At 41.4% G+C, this 24695-nt stretch overlaps 1 protein-coding gene across 1 annotated transcript in view; it reads right to left on the bottom strand.

Annotated features, from left to right (window-relative positions):
• Positions 1-20088, bottom strand: part of fstl4 (follistatin-like 4) — a 172700-nt gene extending 152612 nt beyond the window's left edge. The window contains exon 1 of the mRNA XM_078286704.1: positions 19971-20088. Within this exon, the coding sequence (XP_078142830.1) occupies positions 19971-20088 (118 nt within the window). The remainder of the gene's footprint in view (positions 1-19970) is intronic.
• Positions 20089-24695: the final 4607 nt, after the last annotated feature.

Below are 24695 nucleotides of genomic sequence, written 5' to 3'. Positions count from 1 at the left end.
CACACATACACACACACAAACACACACACTCAAACTCAACCTGACTTGGTAGTGTTGACTACGCTTCCATCATAATTAAGAATAAGGAATCCGCTAGAGAAAGGGGAGGGGGGATGTGCCAGGTAACCATCCTGGAGGGGAGAGAGGTTTTTTTTTTTTGGTTTTTTTTTTACACTGATTTCCTTTCCATCCAGTTTACTAATTGTTCCGCGTGTCTCGGCAAAGCATCTGTGGGAAATGCAAAACAGCCCGGCTCCCCTGTGACCTTGTTGTTCATGTCAAGGTCGGGGACGATTACCAGATCGTTTGTATTCTCCGAGCGTGGGAGATTAAACGCTTAGCAGCACCGTCCGGCAGCAGCAGCCATCCCACCGGTGGCTGCTTTCCTCCTTCTCCTTCTTCTTCTTGTTTCTCCTCATCACTCTCCCTCCGTCCCTCCCTCTCTCCCTCGCCGTTTCCCCATTCAGCTCGCAGAAAAGAGCAACAGCAGCTCAAACAACAGCAACAAAAGCAACATAAAAGTTGCGTTCACAATACACAAGTTGTCCGACATTTAGCTAAGCCGCGGCACATGCGTTCATCCCCGCAGTAAGCCCTTTCTCTCGCTCTCTCTTGGACCATGTTGGCTGCCATTGTGGCTTGCTTAAGAGGCTGAAAGTGTCGTCTGATAATCCTCCCTGTCTAAGCTGCGGCACAATGCTTCTAAATGGCTCTTACAAGTTCGGCAGCTCCGCGGTGCCAAGACAATGCCGGGGCTGACCATCCTACATCCCCTCCACTCCCTTTCTTCCTCTCTTATTCTTCTTATTTATTCTTCGCTTTCTCGCCGTGTCCTCCTCCCTCGCTGTGTGCCTGTTTCTCTGTCTTTCTCTGTCTCTCCCTCTGTTTTCTGTCTGTGGTCCATCTCTTTGTCAGTACTGCTCTTCTGTTGCTGAGCTCTGCTGGGCTTCAGGGAAATTGAGAGCGGCCATTGTCCACCATATAATCAGAGATTTTCAGGACGTGTTTTGCGAGGAACATTGTCAATAATTGCGCGAGCCCATGAGGGATTTGTACAAAGTGTTAAGACCATTTTGCCTTATCTTTATGACATTTTTCGACATACAAAGAGATGCCCCCCCCCCCCCCGTGCTTCATTTCCTTTTTTCGCAAGCCTAAGTGGATGAGAGCATAACTGGAGGCAAAGCACGACTATCCGCTTGATTGACTGCCATCTCATTTGTTTGGAGAAGCTGCAATCTTGTCAGTCGCGGCCCTTGAGGTTCGCTGTATCACTGCGATGGAGCCAGCGGTAATATAAACCCAACAGAGAGGCATGCGATCTGTATGCAAGTAGTCACATAAGCATTGTACAGTATACTTACAACACACACACACACACACATGCTCAGAGCCAGTTTATATGTCAGTACACTCTGGAGGCAAAGTACTTAAGGACAAACCCTCGCTGCATTTAGTTACCAAAATATGCCTCAATATATTTATACCTGGGGCTAGACTCTCAAGCTCTTTTAAATCCCTTTAACATTTAAAGGCAAAACAAACTTATTTATTTTTTATTTCAGCCGGCTCCACAGAGGGGGAGTTTGTGGTTTCTGATAGACTCTCCGCAGAGAGATGGAGGGACACTGCCTCTTACTAATTAGACTGGAAGAACATTTGCCCTGCTGATGCGGGACTTGCTGCCTGCAGCACTACCATGTAAAAAACCGGCCTGATCCACAGAAACACAGGCTGCAGTCACAAACCCTTCAGGATATCAGGAAGTGACATTTACAGATAGAAAGTGGACATTTTTTCCCCAGCAGACAGCTTTCATTAGACGTGGCAAAACCCCTACAAACATCCTTGCCATCTTTTAATTTTTCTTGCGTGCATAATATATAGTTGTGTAGTGTGTGAGTGTAAGGTGCATGTAGTTTGTGCAGTGTTTGTGTGTGTGTGTGTATGTGTTTTGTACCCCAAGAAAAGCCCTGTCACGTCTGCTGATCCTACAGATCATTCTATTTGCTCTGAAGCAGCTGTAGATAATTACATTCAGAGACGCGCCGTCAAACAGCGTCTCTCCCCGCGCCGCACAGTCGGCCAAAGTGCTTCTGACACGCACACTGAGCCGGAATATCAATGGACAACAGCAGCCCACGGCTTCACTAGGTGGGAGATATGCTGCGGCATGCACACCGATAAGAACAAACTGTCCGTTTGCTGCATTGTACCCAAAATAGTGTAAACTGGAGTACAGATAGCCAGAGGTGGCATGCAGGTAGTTACAGCTACTCCAGTTACTTGGATATTGGAGGCCATATTTTTGCTTAGCACTGCTTTTGAGAGTAATTATTTATTAATTTTTAAGACAAAGAAAGAAGAAAGTCCAAGCTACTGTTTTGAATTTTAGAATTGACAAATCTCACTTCAAAATGGCTCTCCATGACTTTTCCCAAGACCAACTTTCTACAAAAACCTAATCTCTGTTGATGGATTTTCAAAATGACACTAGGCAATAGTAGTTCTAGCTAGATTTACCACTTTCAGTTGACGACTTGTTGGCCTAATCTTCGACCCCCAAAATCCACTGGCCTTTCTAGTGATAAGAACAGTGAATGATAAAATCTACTGAATTTACACTAAAATGGTCATTCAGGATGGAATTTGTAGCTGGATTCAGGATTCTTTTTGCATTACTGATACATTTGCTGATATATGATACGATACGACACGATACGACACGATACGATAAGACACGATATGATACGACACGACACGATACGATACTGACCCACCAAGTCATTGCAAGGACTATGCAAAAATGGGTATTCTGTTTTTGTGGGAACAACTTTGTAGCATTTCTGCTTGTAACTAAGTACTTTTCTAGTGAACAACAACAAGTACTCTCAGTCCGACTTTAACTGAAGTATCAATACTCCTACTTGGGCAAAATATTTCAATGCTCTTTCCAACTCTGCAGGTAACGAGGAAACATGCCTATGACCTACTAAGACAACGAGCACTGGATGCTGATCAAATTAGAAGTCTATTAAAAATGAATTAGTGACAATAGCAGACAAATGAGAGATAGAAAGTACACCTGACTTTGAAAAATCGTGTCTCTTCCTGACTCACTCAGGACACTACAGTAGACTGCAGCAACACTACGATATGAAGTAACTCCAGAAGATAATTATATTTAATATTAACTTCCAACTGGAAGACATTTTTCTTCATTAAGTGCTGCAAATTACCTATTACCTTCATGACCTCTTTCTTAATGGCAGGTTAGCCAGCACCTTGGTCTTCTCTGTACGTGATAGAATGGATGTAGTTTAGCTGAAAATCAGATCTGTAGTGTGCCGGTGAAGGAATATCACTGTAACTGGCATTTAATTGTTAGAAAATAAACGTTATTTATATAATTAAAAAATGTATAAAGTTTAAATGCAGATTTTAAGTTCATTGTGTGTTAAAGTGACTGCACAAACAAATGGAAAGTGAATATAAAACCAAACTGTACTAGCCATGATGTAAAGAATACATCTAGAATTCACATTACAGTATATTTTTTATTCACAATTAGATGGGTTTTTTTTTTTTTTTTTTTTTTAAGTATCAGCTCTTTAAAGAACATTATGGCTTTTGTGACAAAAATCAATCCGTCTAAACTTGGTTTGTGAAGCTGCTGCCCAGTTTTCCTACAAAGTGCATCTCCTCCCTGAACTACAGTGCATTTCCATTCAGAGCACACAAACATTTTTCCTTGATCCTTTGACTCTTTGACCCTGTTGCCTACAGGGTGAAAGCATCACAGCATCACTGTTGAGGAGGCGGGTGTTGTTGTGATTGGAGCGTTTGTGCAGACTGTGCAGGCAGAACTTGAAAATAAATTGCACTTTACAACACATAAAGAATCTTTTTAAAAGTAATGTAGACGACCTGCTCGGATTTCAAAACAAGACCAAGCTTACTTACGGCTGCATCCACTGCTTAGTTCAAACCATCAATTTTTCATTTACTTTTGCCATGTTATTGTACATCCATCAAGTAAATTCTGGGTGCTTGGTAACTTAAAGACCCCATGAAACGGCATCTTTACTTCCTTGATTTGATGCATTTCCTACTGAAACAGGATGTTGGGGCGGGACATAACGCAGCGAGGGATCATTCAAAAGTGTAAACCAATGGAATATCAGTCAGGGAGAGAAAGGCAGTTTTTTTTTTTTGATGGGAGGGGCGGTATTGGTCGGAATTTATATTTACGCCTAGTGGTGCAGCATGATACTCTGTTTTCCAGGGAGTAAAAGTAATGAGTTACTTTCATGGGAACTTTAATGACACTTGATGCTTACCCTCGTTTGAGTGACATATCTGGCGGCCAATAAATCCTAACACTCAAAGTTTGAGCGCATCCTTACTGGGGGACGTAAAGTAGTTCAGCTCTGTCTCATTTGGCTCATCATCAAATTCCAATAAACACGTTGCGTTATGTTGCCGTCAGTGTTGCGTCAATGAGGCGTTCTAGCTGCTCCACAGAGTGTTTTGAAAGAGAGTCACAGGGGAAAAGCGTGTTCATCAATATACATAAATATAGCTTTGGCATTTCACTTTGTGCACAGATGTAAACAAAAGCTGAACAGAAACAAACTACAGCCTACTATACAGCCATAAACTATAGTCAGACGGTAGTAAAGTAGCTCACAATTATAATTATTATAACAGTTAGTCACTTTGAAAAATGTATAGAGCATTTTTTAAATTGAACACCATCGTCTATGTGGATTCTCATTAATTTTATGTTTTTTATGCAAGCCAATATGCCAGAAAACAACCAATATCAACTTTATTTCTCATTATTTCAACACTCTATAGGATGAACATGAGCGGCAATGATTGAAAATGAAACCTTGGCAATTTTTGAGCACATTGTGTGTTATGATCTGTCCCTCTTCTCTCTCTCTCTCTCTCTCTTTCTCTGTCTCTCTCTCCCAGATTATGGATTATAAAGGATGCAAATGGAAGAGGTAATCAAGTGAAACGGCGGGCTGTGCCTCTGGTCCTGTTTATGAGCCCCTGCTGTGCTTAGAATCACATGTAATGTCCTTAATTCTCTGGTAATGAAGAGGGTGAGAGAGGCCATTTACCTTGCATGGGTATTGTTCATAGGGCCATGACAAAACGGCCCACCCTCAAATACTAATTAATTTCATCAGTAAAATGGTGTAGAGCTAAAATTCCCACGGTAACAAGCCCTGTCCAGTGAAGAGTGTGTGTCTGTTTTAACCGGAGGATATAAAGGAGTTTAATGACTGATCCAAGCAAGGTATGACTCAACTGTTTAAGGAGAAAAAGCGAAATGTAGTGAAGTTAGAGGGTGATGAGTGGAAAAAGAGCAGGAGAAAGGAGAAGAGTGATAAACGGAGGCTAATGGGGGAGAAAGAAGAGAATGGGCATGAAATGGACGGAGTAAGGACGGGAGAAAAAGGAAAAAGAGCGAGACGATAAGGGGAGATGGACGAAAGCGGCAAACTGAGGATGAGACGGAGAAAAAGACAGAGGATGAGGAGTGAAAGACAGATACAGACAAAGAAAGAAAGAATGAACGAACGATAAGCGAGCGGAGACTGAAAAACAGGAATTTCAGCGAAACAGATTTTGGCGAGAGATAGTAATGGAGTCAGTAGCGGCTGACTTGGCCTCCGCAGACTGGGGATATTCAGTCTGCGCCTCAGACCAAATGTCATTGGGCTCATCTGGCTGGTTCAGCTGATAGGCCTTTATTGATCGACTGATCCCCATCCATCTGCAGCCAGGCCCAGCTCACTAGACAGAGCGACCTGGGAGAGCCAGCAGCTGCTGCTGCCGCTGCCGCTGCCCGGGGCCGTCACATGGCCCTCGACATACCGGTAGGGATTTTTTAGAGTGGATGGTAAATGGTGGGTATTTTGTTTGGTTTGTGTTTGCCGAGAGGCTAGATGAGAGAGCAGGGAAGGCACAGGAGACAAAACAATACAACAATATGCTGCTTATTGCTCTGTGGAAGACCTTGGAATTTGTCTGTTTCGCTGAACCAGTTTCCATATGTACACTTACAGAACATATATCATCACTGTCTGGTGAAAACCTCATAACTCCAATTTTCAGGAACATTAAGATTGGAAATAGTACAGAAACATTAAAATACAATACAGGTCAGAACAGAGACTAAGAGTTTAGTAGTACATAAAATACAATAAATTTGACAACAACTAAAGTATTAAAAAGTGTGTGTGTGTTTCCGTACATGTGTATGTATGTATATATATGTGTGTGCGTACGTCCATGTGTGTATGCATGTGCATGTGTGTCTATGGTAAAACAAGGCTCTCTTTCTTAATTCCTTGACATTTTGAAGATACAAACTTTTCAACCCACCAACAGTGATATGATAGATGCAATGAATCAGTGCTGGCCATGAGCTAAGCCTCATGTTATGGTAATATTCATTCATTTATTCATTTTCTCTATCCACTCCTTTTCAGGGTCACCGGAGGGGGCCGGTGCCTATCCCAGCATGCACTGGGCAGAAGGCAGGGAAACACCCTGGACAGATCGCCGGACTATCCCAACGACTAACACAGACAGACAGTCAATCACACTCGCATTCATACCTAAGAGCAATACTGAGTGTCCTATCCACCTTGCGTTGCACGTCTTTGGGATGTGTGAAGAAAACCAATGCGAACACGAGGGAAAACACGCAAACTCACAGAGACAGGGCCACAGCTGGGAAGTGAACCCGGGACTTTCTTGCTGTGAGGCAACAGTGCTTATTACTGATCCACCATGCCAGCTACACTGCAAAAAAATCTCCATCTTAACAAGTCTATTATTGATTCGTAAAATCATAATTTTTTTTAAAAAAGTGAAAAAATCTGCCAGTGGGGTTAGATCATTTCACTTGTTTCCAAAGCAAATCAACTTGAATTCTGTAGAATCAAGTGTCATTTTCTTGATAGTATTGCAAGTGGAGTTATCTCACCTCATTGGCAGAAATGTTCTCTTGTTTTAAGAAAAATAAGATTTGAAGGCTGAATATGAGACTAAATTACGTTTTTTGCAGTGTATTGTACTGACACTGACTCATAAATAGGCTGAAACAGCATGGGTTGATGCAAGGAGACAGGTGAATTCGATGCTGAGATGAGGGGGAAAAGCCATCAGTATGCCCTTTTAACTGCTGTGCTGTCTCTGGACACGGACAACTTGCAGTGTGTCTGCCCACAGGGTGAGAGAATGAGAGCAGAGAAATGATGGGAAAGTAAAAATGAGGGAGACATTAAGGGCAGAGGAGCTGCTGAGCCATCGAGGGATACAAAGCTTTGACAGTAGCGGGAAACTATTGTGAGACTGGGGGTAAGCTGGAAATCACACCACACAGCTGTCAGTCACACAGTCAAATGTTAGTTACAGTGTGACAGGTACGTGCCCCTCCCCCCCCAGGGGACTAGAGATGATTTGGGAGGAGGGTAGCAACATTTTCTTGGGAAATAATGAATATTTGATGCAGCCTGTAGGCTTCCTCTAATAATTAATTAAGAGAAATAGCTGAAGAAGGGAAAGAAATAATAATTGTTTTGTGTCACAGTTCAACAAACCTGGGTGAGCTCACATCAGGGGGATGGGGGGGTGGTGGGGGTACAAGCTTGGTAAATTAACATTTGCATTGATTATTATTCTGGCATTGAAAACCAAAGGTATTGTAGAAGTATATTAGAACTGACAAAAGCCCAATCAGCGACTGTCTACTTCATTAAAGACCCAGGCAAGGAAATGTTAGTTTAAGATTCAGGATTCAGGCGGTTTTCATGGACTACACTGCAAAAAATGTCCATTTTAGTCATTTAGCCTCATATTCAGCCTTCAAATCTTACATTTCCTAAAACAAGAGAAAAATTCTGCCAATGAGGTGAGAAAACTCCACTTGTTTCCAATGCAGTTTCACTTGTTTCAGGAATTTTCTAGAACCGAGTGTCAGAATAAGTCAGATCACTGCACTACTATCAAGAAAATGACACTTGATTCTACAGAATTCTTGAAACAAGTTGATTTACATTGGAAATGATCTAACCCCATTGGCAGATTTTTTCACTTATTTTGAGAAAATTGCGATTTTAGGTCTCAATAATAGACTTATATAGATAAATAGATTTTTTGCAGTGTAGCTGCATGTGTGTCATGCATTTGTGGGCTAAAATCACAATATCTGTCTCCTATCCTGTCATTCTCCATTGTATACTCTACTGTAGAAAGTGCAGGTCAGATTGAAAACAAAGAATGACATTTATGACACTGGATGTTTGAATTATTAGAATCAGTGTCATAGTTGTGGAGGCGGGCATACTCTGACTCTACTTTCCCATGTATTTTAAAAACAATCAGGCTCAATCAGGTGAGCATGCTCAGTTACTCACACCCAGTATACCTGACTACACACTGCAAAATGTGTCCATCATAACAAGTTAGTCAAGTTTTAACTCGCAAAATCTTATTTCCATTAAAACAAGTCAATCTACAATCAGGGTGAGAAATTTTCACCTATTTTGACAATTTCCCCAGAGACAAATGACAATATCTTCAGATAAGGCATTAAGAAAATTCTTGAAATAAGTTGCTTTGCATTAAAAACAAGTGGAATTATCTCCGCCCTATTGGCAGGTTTCTTCACTTTTTTAAGATTTTAAGAGTCAATTCTAGATCGAAGTGCATATTTTGTTTGCATCCATATTCATGAATCCATACATCCATACAAAACTGAGTCACAAAATCTTATTACCGGGTGACACATGCTCACCCTGAACAGAAATTAACCTGAAGTGTCTTGTTAATGAAAAGGTTTGACAATTTTATGCATGTGTTAGCAGCGCACCATATGCTCCAACTCCAGAGGGATCAAAGTTCCAACGTATGCTCCGCCGTTTCTTACCTGACTTTGTGAAGCTCTGTGTGTGTGTGTGTGGGTGGGTGTATACAGTATGCGACTGCGTGAGTGAGTGTGTCTCTAGTTGGAGAGCGCACTTAAAAAGCCCCACATATAGCTGCCTCTGATTGATCCGCAGGACTCAGAGAAGCTGGTTCACTCCTCCTGCTCTTATGTTATTTACTGCAATTCTACAATCACTGCGGCTACAACTAAGGCTACAGCAATATAGGGCTTGAGCATCAGTCCTCTTCAGCCACCACACTCATATTTTCACATTAATGCCAGCATGTCCAATGCTGAAATAAGCCCTCGAATGTATTTCTGCACCACTCTCTGCAGTAGATTTGTGTGTGTGTGTGTGTGTGGTGGGGGAATATAGTCTCATGGAAAAAAAACGAGAAATCCCTCCACAGCTCAGGAGTTTGTATTATATAAATGGAAAGTGTGAAAAAAAAAAGAAATGTCCCTCATGTGTCCCGTACACAAGTCTTAGGAGCCATATATACAATCTCAATCTTCAGCACTTTTCATTAAATTTTCATCTTTGTGTGTGTGTGTGTCTGTGTGTGTCTGTGAACATGCATGTGTGTATGAGAGAAAGAGAGAGGGGGTGGTAATGTATAAAATCTCCCAATGCACATGCTCTGTATTTATTGTATTATGAGTATTACTTTTTTTTCCATAACTTCATAAGCTTCCCATGCTATGCGCTCCTGTTTATTATCAACTACATCTTAATCCTTTCGATCAGTCTTCAGCCTCACCTTGCTCTCACCCTCCCGCTATTTATCTCTCTATCTACCTCTACGTCTCTCTACAGTGTGTTTTTCTGCTGACACTACACCTGCGCCTCCCTCCCAGCAGGGCTGTGGGAGAACAGAGACCAAGCGCCCCCCGTGGCCTCGGCCTTGCTCCCGCAGCCGAGATGACTAATAGCCCCCGCAGGGTGAGAGGCCGCAGGGGTGAGGCGGAGGGGTGAGAGAGGGAAGATGGAGGGGATGCTTCCTCCCACACGGCTTGTAAAACCCTCCACAGCAGCCCGGGCCTTTGGTCGACTAATGCCCTATACGCACAGGAATAGCGTTGCGGATTAAAACCTTTGCCGTCTATTTAGATGGATGGAATATTACTGACCGCTGCTGGGATCCTATCAGAGAGCGCAGAGTCATCAGATGGAGGGAAATTATTCTCTTTACTCATTGCTGAAAAGGACTGCAACATAGTTCCATTCATGGTTATGGGACGCATCGATCAGGTTTTCTGGGACCGATTCCGATTTTTTAACGGTTCATTCGGCCGATCACCGATCCGGTCGCCGATTGCAATGATGCATTTTATCCAGAATTTCTACCAAGTTCTGCAGACGACACAAATTGGCTCATACTTTTTTGCAGCATACGTTAAACCGCTCCCCTAATCCAGATATTGAAACTTTTTTTTTTTCGAGCAGTTGAAATGGTGATCAGCTAATCACTGATGACCTGTTCAGAACGTTTATCAATCGATCGGGTGCACCCCTACTGTGTATTCTATAGTTTCTGGGATGAAAAAACAGGAAGGAAAAAGGAAAAAAAAGGTGCATGAAAACAGCTATAATCTTACACGTTATAATAGGTTTGCATTCACAACTCTGTTACACGAAATGTCAAGTATCAATTACTGTATGTACTGTAGAAAGGCAAAAGAAAGTGAAAGAGACAGAATAACAGACTAGTGAATCAATAAACTCAGTTGCATCCCTTTCACAGTTACTAGTAGTCACCATCATTGCCCTTTTAGCTAGCAAATACACCGCCTAGCAGCATTAGCCATGTACCTTGTGTACTAGCAATTAGCATCATTTATCTCAAACAACTAGCTAACATAAACTACATGTTACATTAAATACTTTCAGTACTAATCATAACAGAGTGTTAGCAATCCAAAATACATCAAATTCGTCAACATAATCATTCATCTTTGAGAACTAAAAGTTACATCTTCTCTGACTGATGCACGAGGCGACCGGAGAATAGACAGTAAGGATTTGTGTCTACTTAGTAAATACAACTACAATTCACTTCCTTAACGAGGCAAAACATGGAGCTGAAAATGCTTTCAAAACCACTACTGCCTCCACTTTTCATGACAGGAGGAAGATAGAAATTGCATGTTTAGACAAAAAAAAAAGAATTAGAAATCGCTTGTCAAAAACACATTATGGCCGAAATTACCAAGAGTCCCATTTGCACAACATTACTATCATCAAGGGGAGCTCTGTCTTCACCAGAATATGTTAAATAACACGGCAGACACGGCAGATTCACACGAGATTAAAATCCCAGACGATCTGCGCTGTTATTACAAATCACTGAACGTCCCCAGGTTAATATTAGTCCTGCTGAACAGGCTTTCACTCCACCTCATCTGGAGCTTTGCTCTTACACAGGCTGGAGACAGAGAGGAGGATATGTATGATGAACTGCTGTGGAAAAGATATATGCCTTGTATAGATCACTACTGATTCTTTTGATGTCTTTTTGTTGGAACAAACGTGTTAAAGAATACATCTTCAATGTCGTCAAAATAAAATTAGGTCTGAACACATACAGTATGGTGTGAAGTTAATGCCTACTCAGGCTCAGGCTAGCAAAATCACTAAAAAAGTCACTCCTTAAAACTTACTTTTATGTAAAGTCATTTTCTTAGTGTGGCTGTTATTCCTTCTCTTATTATTTTATATCATGATTTTATAATTTTATTTTGTTTTATCCTTGTTTTATTCTCCTACTTTATTTTTTTACTACCCTTTAGTCCTTTTATGTTTTATGACAATTTTTGAACCCGGTTGGTGTTTTGTAAAGCACTTTGTAATGTTGTTTTGAAACGTACTATATAAATAAAGTTTATTATTATTACTGTATTTTTTTCCCCCAGCAAAGATGTTTGCTGCACCAACAGACATTGTTGGTGTTTTCTACTGAGGTGACAGTTACCATATACAGTATACACTATGGTACAGCATTAATAAACTTGAAGCAATTTCAGTTTACAGCACCATTGTCTTAAATGCCTGGATGAAGCTGCAAGACTTTGGCCAACACATTCTTACACTTGAACAACTCGTCTGGATGCTGAAGAGCGATCATGAAAAAGGAACTACAAGAGGGAATGTGCCGTTAAGAAACCTGGAGAACATTCACATGCAATTACTGAGGCAGCATTACACTGAAGGTAATAGTATTGGACTGTAGTCACAATATACATAACATAAACCAATGGCACTTACTCACTTGGTTTGTATTGAGGGTATTGTTTCAAATATGTTCATTACGGTGAGTACATTCAATTATCTGCAGCTTTGTCTTGCAAGAATAGCCTAGATATGGGCTAATATAAATCTCTATTAACAATAATGCTATAACCTTGACATACATATTCTGCAAAACATGTGGGAAGGTTTGATTGTGTTGTTAAATAAGTGAATACAGAGGCGTGGTGGTAACTTGATATTATACGGAGCTGATTTTGCCGAGTTCATGCATGGATTACTTATCAAAACACCGGACATGCAAAAAGATGCTTTCTCTTCTGTCTCAGTTCATATTTTGCACAGTGAGGAAATATTTTGCTCCATATCTGTCTACTTTTTATGTCTGTTTTAATAGCAGACTTGGGAGAAAGAGAGAACTAAATAAATCCAATTAAATGAATAGTGAAAGACATAATACCACAGGGAGAGTTAATTAGACCCATCCAATCAAGCAGAGATGGATTAGGATAGTGGCTCTGCGAAACAGAGGTGAGGATGTAGCAAAGTGTAGTGAAATGACAACAACGGCTAATTTTAGGGAGACTCTTTCCCACTGCCTTTGCATAGGATCATGAAGATTTCAATACCCGTAATGCCAGCTTTTTATTAAATCAAGTCGGGTTATGAGAAAGTGCTGCGCGAGGGTTTCCTCAGAAATAACTAATAACCACTGAGATGTGCTTCTGTGGTTCTGATGACACTGGAGATGGTACACAGACTGAGAATATTGGAGAGAGATAGAGAAATAGATGGTGTGTGAGAGATAAAGAGAAAGGATAAAGACAGAGGATGAGAGAGAGAGAGAGCGAGAGAGAGAGAGAGAGAGAGAGAGAGAGAGAGAGAGAAAGATTCAACTTGGAAATGAAAGCCCTTCACACAGCTAGCGGACAATCTAGAGGGCTGCATAGGCCTTTTTAGGTTATCTTTGTGAATCATACAATAAAGTAAAAAGAAACTTCCACAGACCCACAGTGCTAAAAGCAAGACTAAAATCTGCCAAAGAGCCTTCCGTTTTAAAAGCAGGGCTGCCGAAGCCTTTCAACACTGAGAGCCAGGAGCTGAAATGTAAGGAGTCGGCACTGGCTTCTTTTTTTACGTTTTATGCCATCGTGTTGTTTGTTAATAACTTCTCACTCTCTGGAACCATTTGGAAAGCCAGAACATATTTTGGTCTTTCCAGGCAGGGTCTGATGAGCACATCTACTTCACGTTCATGCTAAAAGATAACTGTTATGACTACCAGCAGCATAACAGTCGTCTAATTGGTTGCTCAGTTTGGGTGAACAGAACAACAAAATCAAATCAAAATACTCAGTGCAATCATTACATTATCTGAAACTTTAGCTGTAAATTAGATGCAAAAAAAAAAGAGTTACTAGAGTGCCTAATGGATAAGTACAATTTTACAGCAGATGATAAAACACAAAAAACACACCAGAAATATTAGTTGAGCATGTCAATTATTGTGTGTAAGTCCATTTTAACAATTGTTCCTAAAAGCTGGGACCTCCATTACGTTGTGTTCAGTCAGTCTAAAAAAAAGCCACCAATGAAATGTCTTGTGCTTGACATAGTTTGTTAGGCTTTCAAAATTCACACAGACACAAACACAAACATGACACAAGACAACTTGGGAGCATGTCTACTCTCTAGGAAAAAATCAATTTTAGCCTATAGCAGTGGCACAATTGTTCCTAAAAGCTGAAACCGCTATTACCTTTTGTGAATTCAGCCAAAAAAACAAACAAAAAAAAACCACATCATTGAAGTGCCATTTCAACCCATAACAGTGGCACAATTTGCAAAGGTAGACATGTCCTATATGTGTTCTGGTGTCTCAGCAAACATTGCCATGTCATGCCCATTCTCTTCATGTCACTCTCCACTGTACATTATAAAATGAAGCAGAAATACATAGAAAAGGAAAGAAAAGTGTTTCCCACTTTGCTTGAGAACCAGAGTATTGCCAATCAACTTTTCCACTGCTGCTCATTTTCCCCAGGTTCTGCTCTTGCACAGACTTCTGTGGAAAACTTCAAGGCCAATTCATTTAATAGTCTTTGCCCTATGCAGCTTAATTGGTAGAGTGTGAAACTACCACTGACCCAATAAAGGATTCAGTCCTCAAGAAATTTGTATGCGCTCACAGTGAGATGTTTTGGACACAAACATCCACCAAATGGCATCCAATCAACTAATAGAGCTCGCAGCAACTCAGCTCACCTTAATGTTTAAAGGTGACGTGACATTAGCTTTCTTGGCAAGGCAGGCTGTCCTATTATAATATGATAGAAAAGAACAAGGAGTTAGCTGCTGCAGCAAATCCAACCTGAAAAATCCCCAAATCATCCAGGATACACAGAGCAGAGTTTGTAAAAGTGATATATTTTTAGATTGCATGATCACCACTAATCTAATATTGATACAGAAAATCCTACACCTGATACTTTCCAAGTGAGTAGCCAAACTGCCTACATTGCTGAGCAGCGGTACACCCAGTAGAAACCCTACAGTCCCTGATAGAGACAATGCCGAGCCAGACAGGTGAAGCCAGAGCAACAAACGGAGGAGCCCAGAATTAGAAGTACTGAATAAAACATTAACACTTTTTTCCTCTTATACAACTGACAGGTCTAATGTTTAAATGATGATTTGCCTCAAGGAACCCAAGAGGCATCATGGGGCAAAAAAAAAAAAAGATGGTCGGATATACAAACTCTTTTCGGATTAAAATCATCAGGGGTAAAAAAAAATAGAGACAAACACACACACATGAATACACACACACACACACACACACACACACACCAGACACAACAGAGGAAAGAAATATAATGAATAAATAAAACAGCCATCCAAAATAGCTTTGACCGAGCCGTGCCCAGACCCAGAGAGAGGCGTTCAGTGAGCGATCTCATCAGCGCTGCCGTCAGCTCTGCTTGGTGGTCAGAAGAGCCGGTGGGGTGTTGACAGCCTGCTGTCAGTACTGCAGGAGACGGGAGGCGAGGGGAGGCAGCAGGAGGGACGGGGCGGGAAGACGAAAGGGACGAGGGAACAAAGTAAGGGGAGGAAGGGGACGAGAGGAGGTGGGACCCGAGGAGGAAGAAGAGCAGAAGGAGAAGAAGAGGAGAGCGGGGGCGGCGGAGGGACAAGAGAAGAAAGGGATAGGTGACAGTAAGGGAGAGGGAGAGGCGGCCGAGGGGGGAACAAAGGGAAAGGAGACGAAGAGAAGGAGAGACAGGAGGAGACGAGTGCAGATTCTGTGCGGTGCCGCGGTGCATTTGTGGCGATAACATAAACACCTAATTAATCATCAATTTATCTGAATGTGACCTCAGCTGTGGCTCCCAAATTGATCAGCTGCCTTCATCTCTTTTATGGAGAATACAGTAACATTAGGCTAGTTAACGTTAGCAGCCGGACCGTTAGTAAACATAGCTTATAGCATTTTACATTATAAAATGCCAGAGTATGTGTTGTCTTACAGTAATATCATTACAATATATTGCCATACATCACTTTAACTTCAACTATAAATCTCACACCTTAGCTTGTAAGTTTAATCTCCCATAATTCTCTTTGTATGTAAGTTTCGATGACGTCACATGGCTGAAGAACTTGCTTTTGGGTTCTGCGTCTATAAGTTTGCTTGGACTGCCGCGATATAGTGATGTAACAGCGATATATAGCTCAATCTTTTTATGATCCTAACACATATTGTAGCATTTTATAATAAAGCACATTTTTGCATGTATGTATATAATATGCTAGAAGCTATGTTTGCTAATGGTTCATTGGCTAACGTTAGCCTAGCTAGCGTGGCTTGCTAGTTAACGGTATTCTCCATAGAAGAGATGAAGGCAGCTGATCAACTAGAGTACCAGACAGCTGAGGTCACATTCAAATAAACTTAAACTTACATTAATTAGGTCTATATGTCTGTACTTGTTACTAAACTAAAAAGGTTTCATAGTGTCAAGGTGTAGAGGAGTGAAGTGTCTCACTTCTGGCTGCTCAAGCTGAATTTGACAGTTAAAGACAACAATGCTGTGCTGAATATACTGTGGTAAAAAGGGAAGGAGGAGAGAGTGGAAAGGGGGAAGAGAGGGGAAAATTGGGGAGGAGGAGGACAGAGAAGAGTGACAGGCAAGGAGGGAGAGAGGAGGAAGAAAGATGGGAGAAAACTGGAGAGGCAGTAGAAGGAGAGGGGAGGGGAGGACAGATAGCAAGATGGAGGACAGAGCGGCGGGAAGGGGGGGAGCCAAAGAGGAGCAGCAGGAGGAGGGAGAAAAGACAGGAGGTCTGGGAGCAGGGGAGGACGGAGTGGAGTGAGGTGAGGAGGATAAAAAGAGACAGAGGAGAGAGCAGAGGTGGGGGGGGGGGTGGGGGGTGTCGGAGGAGACGGGGGAGGAAGGGCAGCTGGTGGAATGAATGGAGGCCAAGCATCAGAGGGACCACCACTGAGCGGTCAGCGAGAGTGTGTGTGTGTGTCTGTGTGTGTGTGTGTGTGTGTGTCTGTTTTGAACGTGTTTGTGAGTATGAGACAGAATGTGGTGACAGCAAGAGAGAGTGAGTGGGGGCAAGAGTGGAAGCTAGAGAGTTCGGGGGAGAGAGAGAGAAAGAGAGAAATTGGAAATAGAGAGAGAGAGAGAGAGAGAGAGAGAGAGAGAGAGAGAGGTGGATCTGGCCCAATATGTTGAGGATTAGGGATTTAGGGCTTGTTGGAACAGTCGGTATGTTTACATGAGGCCAAAAATACGCCTCCCGCCTGGAGATGTGGGTATTCTGTGCATGTGAGTTTTAGATTTAGCAGTCAAATTTGAAAGAAGAAATATGGTAGCAAGCAGCAAACTCCATATGACCTTTGTTATTGTGGGAAATGTGAGGGCACTGCGCTGTGTAAACACACTGCATACAAAAACGTGACTCATTCTGCAACATAAAATAGAAGATGCGATATTTGTTTTGAGGTTGTTGTTTTTTTTTTGCAGAGTTGTTCCGACATTCCTGTTCTCCACCCACGGATAAAACCCATTCAAATCTTTCAAACAACTTGGAAACAACACAGTATGCTCAAAGTTTTTAAACAAAACTTTTAAAGTAATGAAACACCGTGGCCTAAACTCAGTGCCATGGGTTTGTTTTGGGGATGGAAATGGGGCCGAATCCGGTTTCTACAAAAACCGGTGGAGAGAGTTCACAGAGGGGGCAAGACTGAGAACACTCAGCCTCAATCAGATCACAATCCATTATAGATGGCCATGTAAATAACTTATGAAGAAGAGCCATGGAGAAAATGACTCTGTACTCAGGAACACACACACACACACACACACACACACACACACACACACACACACACACACACACACACAAAAAGCCACAAGCGCTCAGACCTGAACCACAAAGAGCAGTCATCACTCTCTGTCATGCAAGAAAAAAAATGTAATATAGTGTATTTATCTAATATTCATGCACCATCTTAATGGATCTTTTGTGTGAATGTTTTTGTGTGTGTGTGTGTGTGTGTGTGTGTGTGTCTGCCATTGTCTGTCTGCCTACTAGACACAAACAGGCTTTGCTTGTCAAAGACATTCAGTTCTGAATGATTTTCTGGTCAAAATAAAAAATACATATATAGCAAATGCTATACTTCATCAACGTTAGTATTAAAAATAAATATTGTTGTCAATAAAGTAATAAAACATGCATGTGTGAACTCAATACATCTTGAAGCACTTTGTTGCATACTTCACAAGGAAAAACCCATGAATACACGCCTCCACACATGATCTGCCTGCATCCTTGGGAAGTTCGCTCACATTGTAAAGCTTACATAAATCTACAGATAGCTCTATTTTGCAGAAAAGCTGGCAGTGAGTGCAATAGCAGAATAGTCCTTGCTTCTCCTAAATATAAATACAAATGCTTAGGAACCCAGCAAAGACTTACGTTTAATAGATACTGCTACAACAGCTGCACCGACGTTGAAAACCGGTGTAAAAATAGCGTCGGAATGAAAGCTGAGATGCCGCCAGTAGTCGACCAAATCTGCTACCTGCATCGCTTTGTGAAACCGAGGCTTAAACATCTTTCTGATATCAGTTCAAATATCAGAAGTGCAACATTTTTTACCATGCCATGTTGTCCTCATTTGGGTTGAAGCTGAACCTGAACGTCATGTAAACCTAAAGGGTTGGATTTAGCCACCTCCTTCATGTCACTGTCTGTCTAATGCATTAATGTCATGTTGTGCGATATAGTCTTAGGTCAGTGGTTCTCAACGTGGGGTCCGGGGACCACCAGGGGTCCTTGAGGGGGTTCCAGGGGGTCCTCAGCAAACTGATGAATTGTTAAACTTCACCATTATTTAATTTACAACAAGTTAACACAATTAGAGAATGTAGAGGAATGACTATTTTGGTCACAGTTTCTCTGTTATTTCACCTACAATACAGATAGTCATGGAATTCTGGACAAAATTATATCTAACAATAAAAATATTCTCAGCTTTGGAGTCCGAGAGACAAAATCTCATCAAATGGGGGTCCTGATGTGTACGAAATTAGGGGTCCTTTATATGGAAAAGGTTGAGAATCACTGTCTTAGGTATCCTGTCAACATTTCATGAAGTGAAAATGCCATAATTGTTTAGGATCTTGCCTTTCCCATAAACAATTGTGAAGGTAATAAAGGCGACGGCCCAGCGGCAGCGATTCCACTAGAGGAACAAAGCCGACTTTGATGTGCAGGAGAGTTAGCGCTCACACGCAGCGCGGCGGCCTCCTCTTGGCCTCCGTTGCTTTGTGGATGTACAGTGGGTGGGACAGAACATCTTGAAGCGTCGCCGAGCTAATTTTTTTCTGCCGATTACTTCAACAATGCATCTTTCTGCCAATTAGACACAGCTGTCTTAATCAAGTCATTTCCTATGAACAGTCGGAGACAGGCTATTCTCATTAATTGTTTATGTGCGATGAGGAAGGGAGGGGAGAACAGGGATGGCAATGTCGGTCAGCCGTGAGCAGCTTCAAAAAGCAGGCTCATCCTATTAGAAATCAGCTGATTGGTTCAACTTCACGCTGCAACATCTGCTATCAGTCACCTTGTTCCCTGTTTTCTCTCTCTTTCTCCCTGTCTTTCCATCACTGTCTTTCTCTCTGCCTCTCATACAGTAGCTGTGGCACATCCTCTCCCGAACAAATAAAATGCCAGGAAGGGGAAAAAAAAACACAAAGTTTATCGAAATGTCGAGCGCATATGCAATATAAATGAAGGAACACACACACACACACGCTCACACACATCATGCACATATTCGCTCACAAACCCATTACTTAGTTACGCTGCTGCTGAGTGACTGAGTCTGTTCGGTGCCGTCCGGGTGGTGATGATATTATGAGTGCAGATGCAGCGCTAAGCCCTGTGCCTCCCCACAGGGGAGCACTAAAAGCAAACCCTGACCCTGTTGATCATCAATAATTCAGCAGAAATCAGGGTTAGAATAAGTGCAGCGCCGAACGACACATCATTTATACAGCGTGCCGGAGCGACGGCGGTCTCCGCCATCATGAAGTTTGCATAAGGCCCAGGCCTTCCTGTTAGCTGTCCACATGAGGCTGAACATTAGCTCCATTACGCTGGAAAAAGGAGGGATGATGGGAGGAGAATAAGGGGGAGAAAGTGGTGGTGAGTCATCGTCCATTCTGGGTCTCCGCTGAGGCCCACCTGGCACGGCCAAAATGGAGCTGGACGCCACCACTATGGCTACAACAGGCATCATCTCTTGCTTGCCCAGCTGGCCGGCTGACTGGCCGGCTGGATGGCCGGGCGCACAGTCAGCCATGCCGGTATGAAGCCAAAATCTAGACTCAGAGAGGGGGGGGGGGGGAGGTGACGCGGACAGATAAAAAAGAGAGAGAAAGAGAGCAATAGAGAGATAAAGAGAGCAAGACAAAGAGTGACACACGGATAGAGAGGAAAAGCAAGAAAAAAGAAATAGAGAGTCAACTGTCCTTATTATCTAACCATTCTGCTTGAAGAATGCCCTTGCGCTCTCTGTGCACGGCTTTCAAAAGATGCTGCTAGCATGGGAAAGAAAAATGGTTTATTGTAGAGACTACCCACTCAATCCTTTTTAAAGGAATACAAGTTTTTGCGAGATTGGTCCGTTGGTCAGCTTACTCGTTACATGATGAGAACATAGACACCAAAATCCCCGGTAGATCATTTGGTCCGGTGCTCCATGCTCTAACATGTCAGCTTGCCGGTCTTTGAAATTTTAGACACGTCTTTTAATTCAGTCTATTTTTTTACCTGGAAGACACCATCTTCCACTGCATTCATAGAAAAACACACACCACAGCACTGTACACCACAGCTATCCAACACTAAACATAAATTATCTGACGCTCATGAAAGAAATAGAACACATTAAAAAAATAGGCCGAACACAATGAACATTTTGAGCCTTTTCACTGCCTGGGTCGTCAGCTAGGTGACATTAATGGTATTTATTCCCTCAACAGGGCGAGCTGTTAGAAGTTGAAAAAAGGGAGATTTCTCATGAAGAGGTTTAACTCAAGCTGGATTTGAGTTCACCTCTGCGGTGATTTGCATTAAACAGGTGGCTAAGATTTGCATTTTTATGGAGTTCTTATGGCCTTCTTTTGCCCTTAACTCTCTTTGAACGGGCGAGGCGGGAGATAGGGATGTTAATTAAGGACCACCAGGACCACAATGGGAATGATCTCCATGGCTTTATTGTGTTAGCCGTGATAGGTTTTAATTGAATTATGGGCATGATGGTGGTAACCAGTGTGGAGCGGAATGGTGAATACATTTTTCCCTTTATAAATGATCAAAATGACACAATCTATTTTAATCTCAAAAGGTGAGTCTCCTTTCAGAATGAACAGCAATGCTGCATTGTCTGAGTTCAAGTACAGTATAAATTATTATTGACTGATACCATGTTAGGTTTTCATTATGTGCACTGTTCAAGGATGTGCACACAGAAAAATAAAGGTGCGAACTGGAACTGGAAATGGTTCTTCGGTTCTTCTTCTCAAAGAACCGTTTCTGCTTAGACACCTGCATTGTGTTTTTATCTGCCCTTGTATAGCCTCATTTGCAATTGCACAATATATACTATGGAGGGGTTTGGTTATTTTCCACATTTATGCCATCACCCACCATCCAATAACTAAGAATTAACAACCTTTTAATATCCCAAAGAACCATATATGGTTCTTGAAAGGTTCTTTGTGGAACCAGAAATGGCTGACTTCACTCCGAAAAACCATTTTCGGTTCCAGTTCGCTCCTTTATTTTTCTGTATCTGGGCATCTCCAAATATCATAATGTAAAGACTGATGTTGGATGATTACAAACTCTCCAAATAATTCAATAATAATTCAAATAATAATCATAGCATAAGGAGGATCATATTTGCATTCATCAGCACTCAAAGTGAAAAAGAGGGAGATTTAGCGCACCTTGCTCCATCAGCCGTCCCTCTTCTTCTGACACCAGTCCAATTATTACTTGGCCCTATGACTACAGACAGGCACCATTATATTATTATTTCTGCAAAACACTGCCTATGTGAATTAATGTTACATTTTGGATTATGAAACAGACACATCCCCTCCAAAAATATGCCCCACTTTGTATGCAGAGCAAATGAGATGAAGTCTTCTACATGTGTAAAACAATTATTTCTCTCTACTGGTGACTGGGCACTTTGAAAAGTAACCCGTCAAAAAAAATTCCAGGCACAAACGCTTGAATCAGACAGAAACGTTTATTGTAGCTGAAAGCCACCTGAAGCGTTTGGTCATATTCTATTCCGCTGACAAATTCGTTCCAATCACTGTTATTAATATTCATTAGTGCAACTTTGATGCTAGCGAGGCTTGAAAACTGACAGCAACGAGTTTAGATCCACTTCTCTGCCTCAACTTCTTTCCATGCTTTCATCTAATATTCCATGTCATTTTTATGGGTCGATATTTTCATTTTTTTTGCTTTTCAGGAGGTTTGGGGGGGGGGGGAATAGGGTCCCACAAGGAATGCTGGGATAACTATGCAAATGATTCAGAGGAGAGCCCTAAATATCTGAAGACACCAAAATAGGGAGGCAATTCGATTTCCGTGAATGCTGTCAGATATTTAAGTGGTTTGTATCCTCTAATATTTCTTACGCTCCTTGCCATGCTACCATGCTGCGTGAGAAAATATTTCAAAAATATGAACAAAAAAAAAAAGGCATCTTTTGCCTCACAAACTGATACCCACTGGAGATTGACAGGAAATAGAAAGGTATTGGATGTGGCAAAGATGATTCGTGATTCAACACCAAGCCATGCTGTGTTATGCTGTGTTATGCTGAAAAGTGGATCAGTGACACGCTGCTGTGTGTATGTATCTAAGGCTGGTGACACACAATGTTTAATAGTAGAAGGGCTTTACACTCGCATGAATAAATTATGCTGTTTTTGTGTGGACAAAGTTTGCATTACATGTTATTTCATCATGGGTAAACTAGTGATTGTCAGTTTTTCTCCAGACACAAAGACACTTACACACTGACTTACAGCCTTTTCTCACAACCCAAGTGATTTTGCAGGCTATTATGTCAACTAATCTCACAACATGGACCCAATTTGTCAAGCTGCAAACCAAACTAGCCTATTTTGCACTGAAAAGACATGCTACAACAACATAACTTAGCCAGTAGTTTCATAGAAAATGTGAAAAATTAGAGTCACAACCCTTTCGCTGCTGAAATCAACCTGATCTCAATTTACAGTAGGAGCTAATGTCATTATGCTCGGAGACAGCGAAATCAATTATTGCGAACATGATCGGCTCTTTTCCAAAACCAGAAACCAGAGAACTAAGACTCGAGTGAGGACATCGGGTATAAAATCCTCAGCTGCTCCATTGATAGTTAACGGGAGACAGATTTTGTAGACCCACTGAATGTTTGAGTTTTTATACCTAAATCAACATTGTCACCTTTACCATCTTTCCCAGTTCGTTCTCTATGGAGCACCTGAAGAAGAAGCGATCCTTTTTAACTGTACACATAAAAAGTTGAGTGTGTTGGCTTTCTTTGACACTGCACAGTGCCGCTTTAATCTTCCTGTAACCCGACTTGTGGGACAACAGTGGTGCAAATCACTGTAGTGGGGGACAAGAGGGAGAGATGGGCTGATTATCGAATCCAAGAATGCCAAGTCAACACTTGTGTTCTTTTGGAGAAAGTTGTTCCCAAGTTGTCTTGGGGAGAACAAAGAGAACACATCTTTACAGGCTGACATGTTGGATGTCTGATTGAGGTTAAGACAGCAGTTAAAGGAATAGTTCACCCAAAAATGAAAATTCTGTCATCATCTACTCACCCTCATGCCAGTTGAAACACAGGTGAAGTTTGTCCATATAACACACAGAGAGGCTGCCAGCATACTCCAGCAACTCCATAGCAGCCTTCTCCAAAACAACTGAAGTCAGTGGGGACCAGTTCTTCAGAGTTCCAAAAAGACCTACAGTATATTTACACCATAATTTAGTGAAAATCTTAACTACAGCTGATTGATTTGCAACAAATAATATATAGTATAGGTGTATAGGTCTTTCTATTCACAGTGTGATTGTTTGGCTGTTTTTGTTTTGGAACTCTAAAGAACTGGTCCCCATTGACTTCAGTTGTTTTGGAGAAGGCTGCTACCAAGTTGTGCTGGCAACCTCCCTGTGTGTTATATGGACTAACAAATTTCACCTGTGTTTCATTTGGCATGAGGGTGAGTAGATGATGACAGGATTTTCATTTTTGGGTGAACTATTCCTTTAAGACACACAGCTGTTTATTTTCCAAGCTGTTTCTACTGGCGCTGTACTGTAGACTATAGTGCTGTTTGGACACGATGTGTCGTTCTTGCAATGAATCCTGGGGCTTCAAGTCACCATCCGATGCATCGGTGGGCAAGAAAATTATCATCATTATTATTATTATTAGTATTATTATTAGTATTAGTATTAGTATTAGTAGTAGTGTAGTAGTAGTAGTAGTAGTAGTAGTATAAAATGAAAAATAAATACATGCACACAGAAATAAATTAATAGATAAAATCTGGCATAAATGAATAAATTAAAAGATTTTTTCATGCATTTATTTTTCTGTAATTATTTATTTTCCTATGTATTTATTTGTGTATGTATTTATTTCTGTATTTATGTCTGAGGAGAGACATAAATAAATACAAGGGGGCTGTCAATCAAAGTCAATCAGAGTATATTACACTGTCACCTAACTCCCATTGGTTGATCGATATATGAGGATACCCCCTCATTATCATATGGGCGAAGAAATACAAAAATATATAAATACAGAAAATAATAAACAGATGGATGAATAAATACAGAAATGAATAAATACTGAAATAAATA

The sequence above is a fragment of the Centroberyx gerrardi genome, chromosome 11, assembly GCF_048128805.1.
Source record: "Centroberyx gerrardi isolate f3 chromosome 11, fCenGer3.hap1.cur.20231027, whole genome shotgun sequence".
NCBI classification, from domain to species: Eukaryota; Metazoa; Chordata; class Actinopteri; order Beryciformes; family Berycidae; genus Centroberyx; species Centroberyx gerrardi.
The sequence above is the reverse complement of the archived record's forward strand: the minus strand, read 5'-3'. Positions and strand labels throughout refer to the sequence as shown.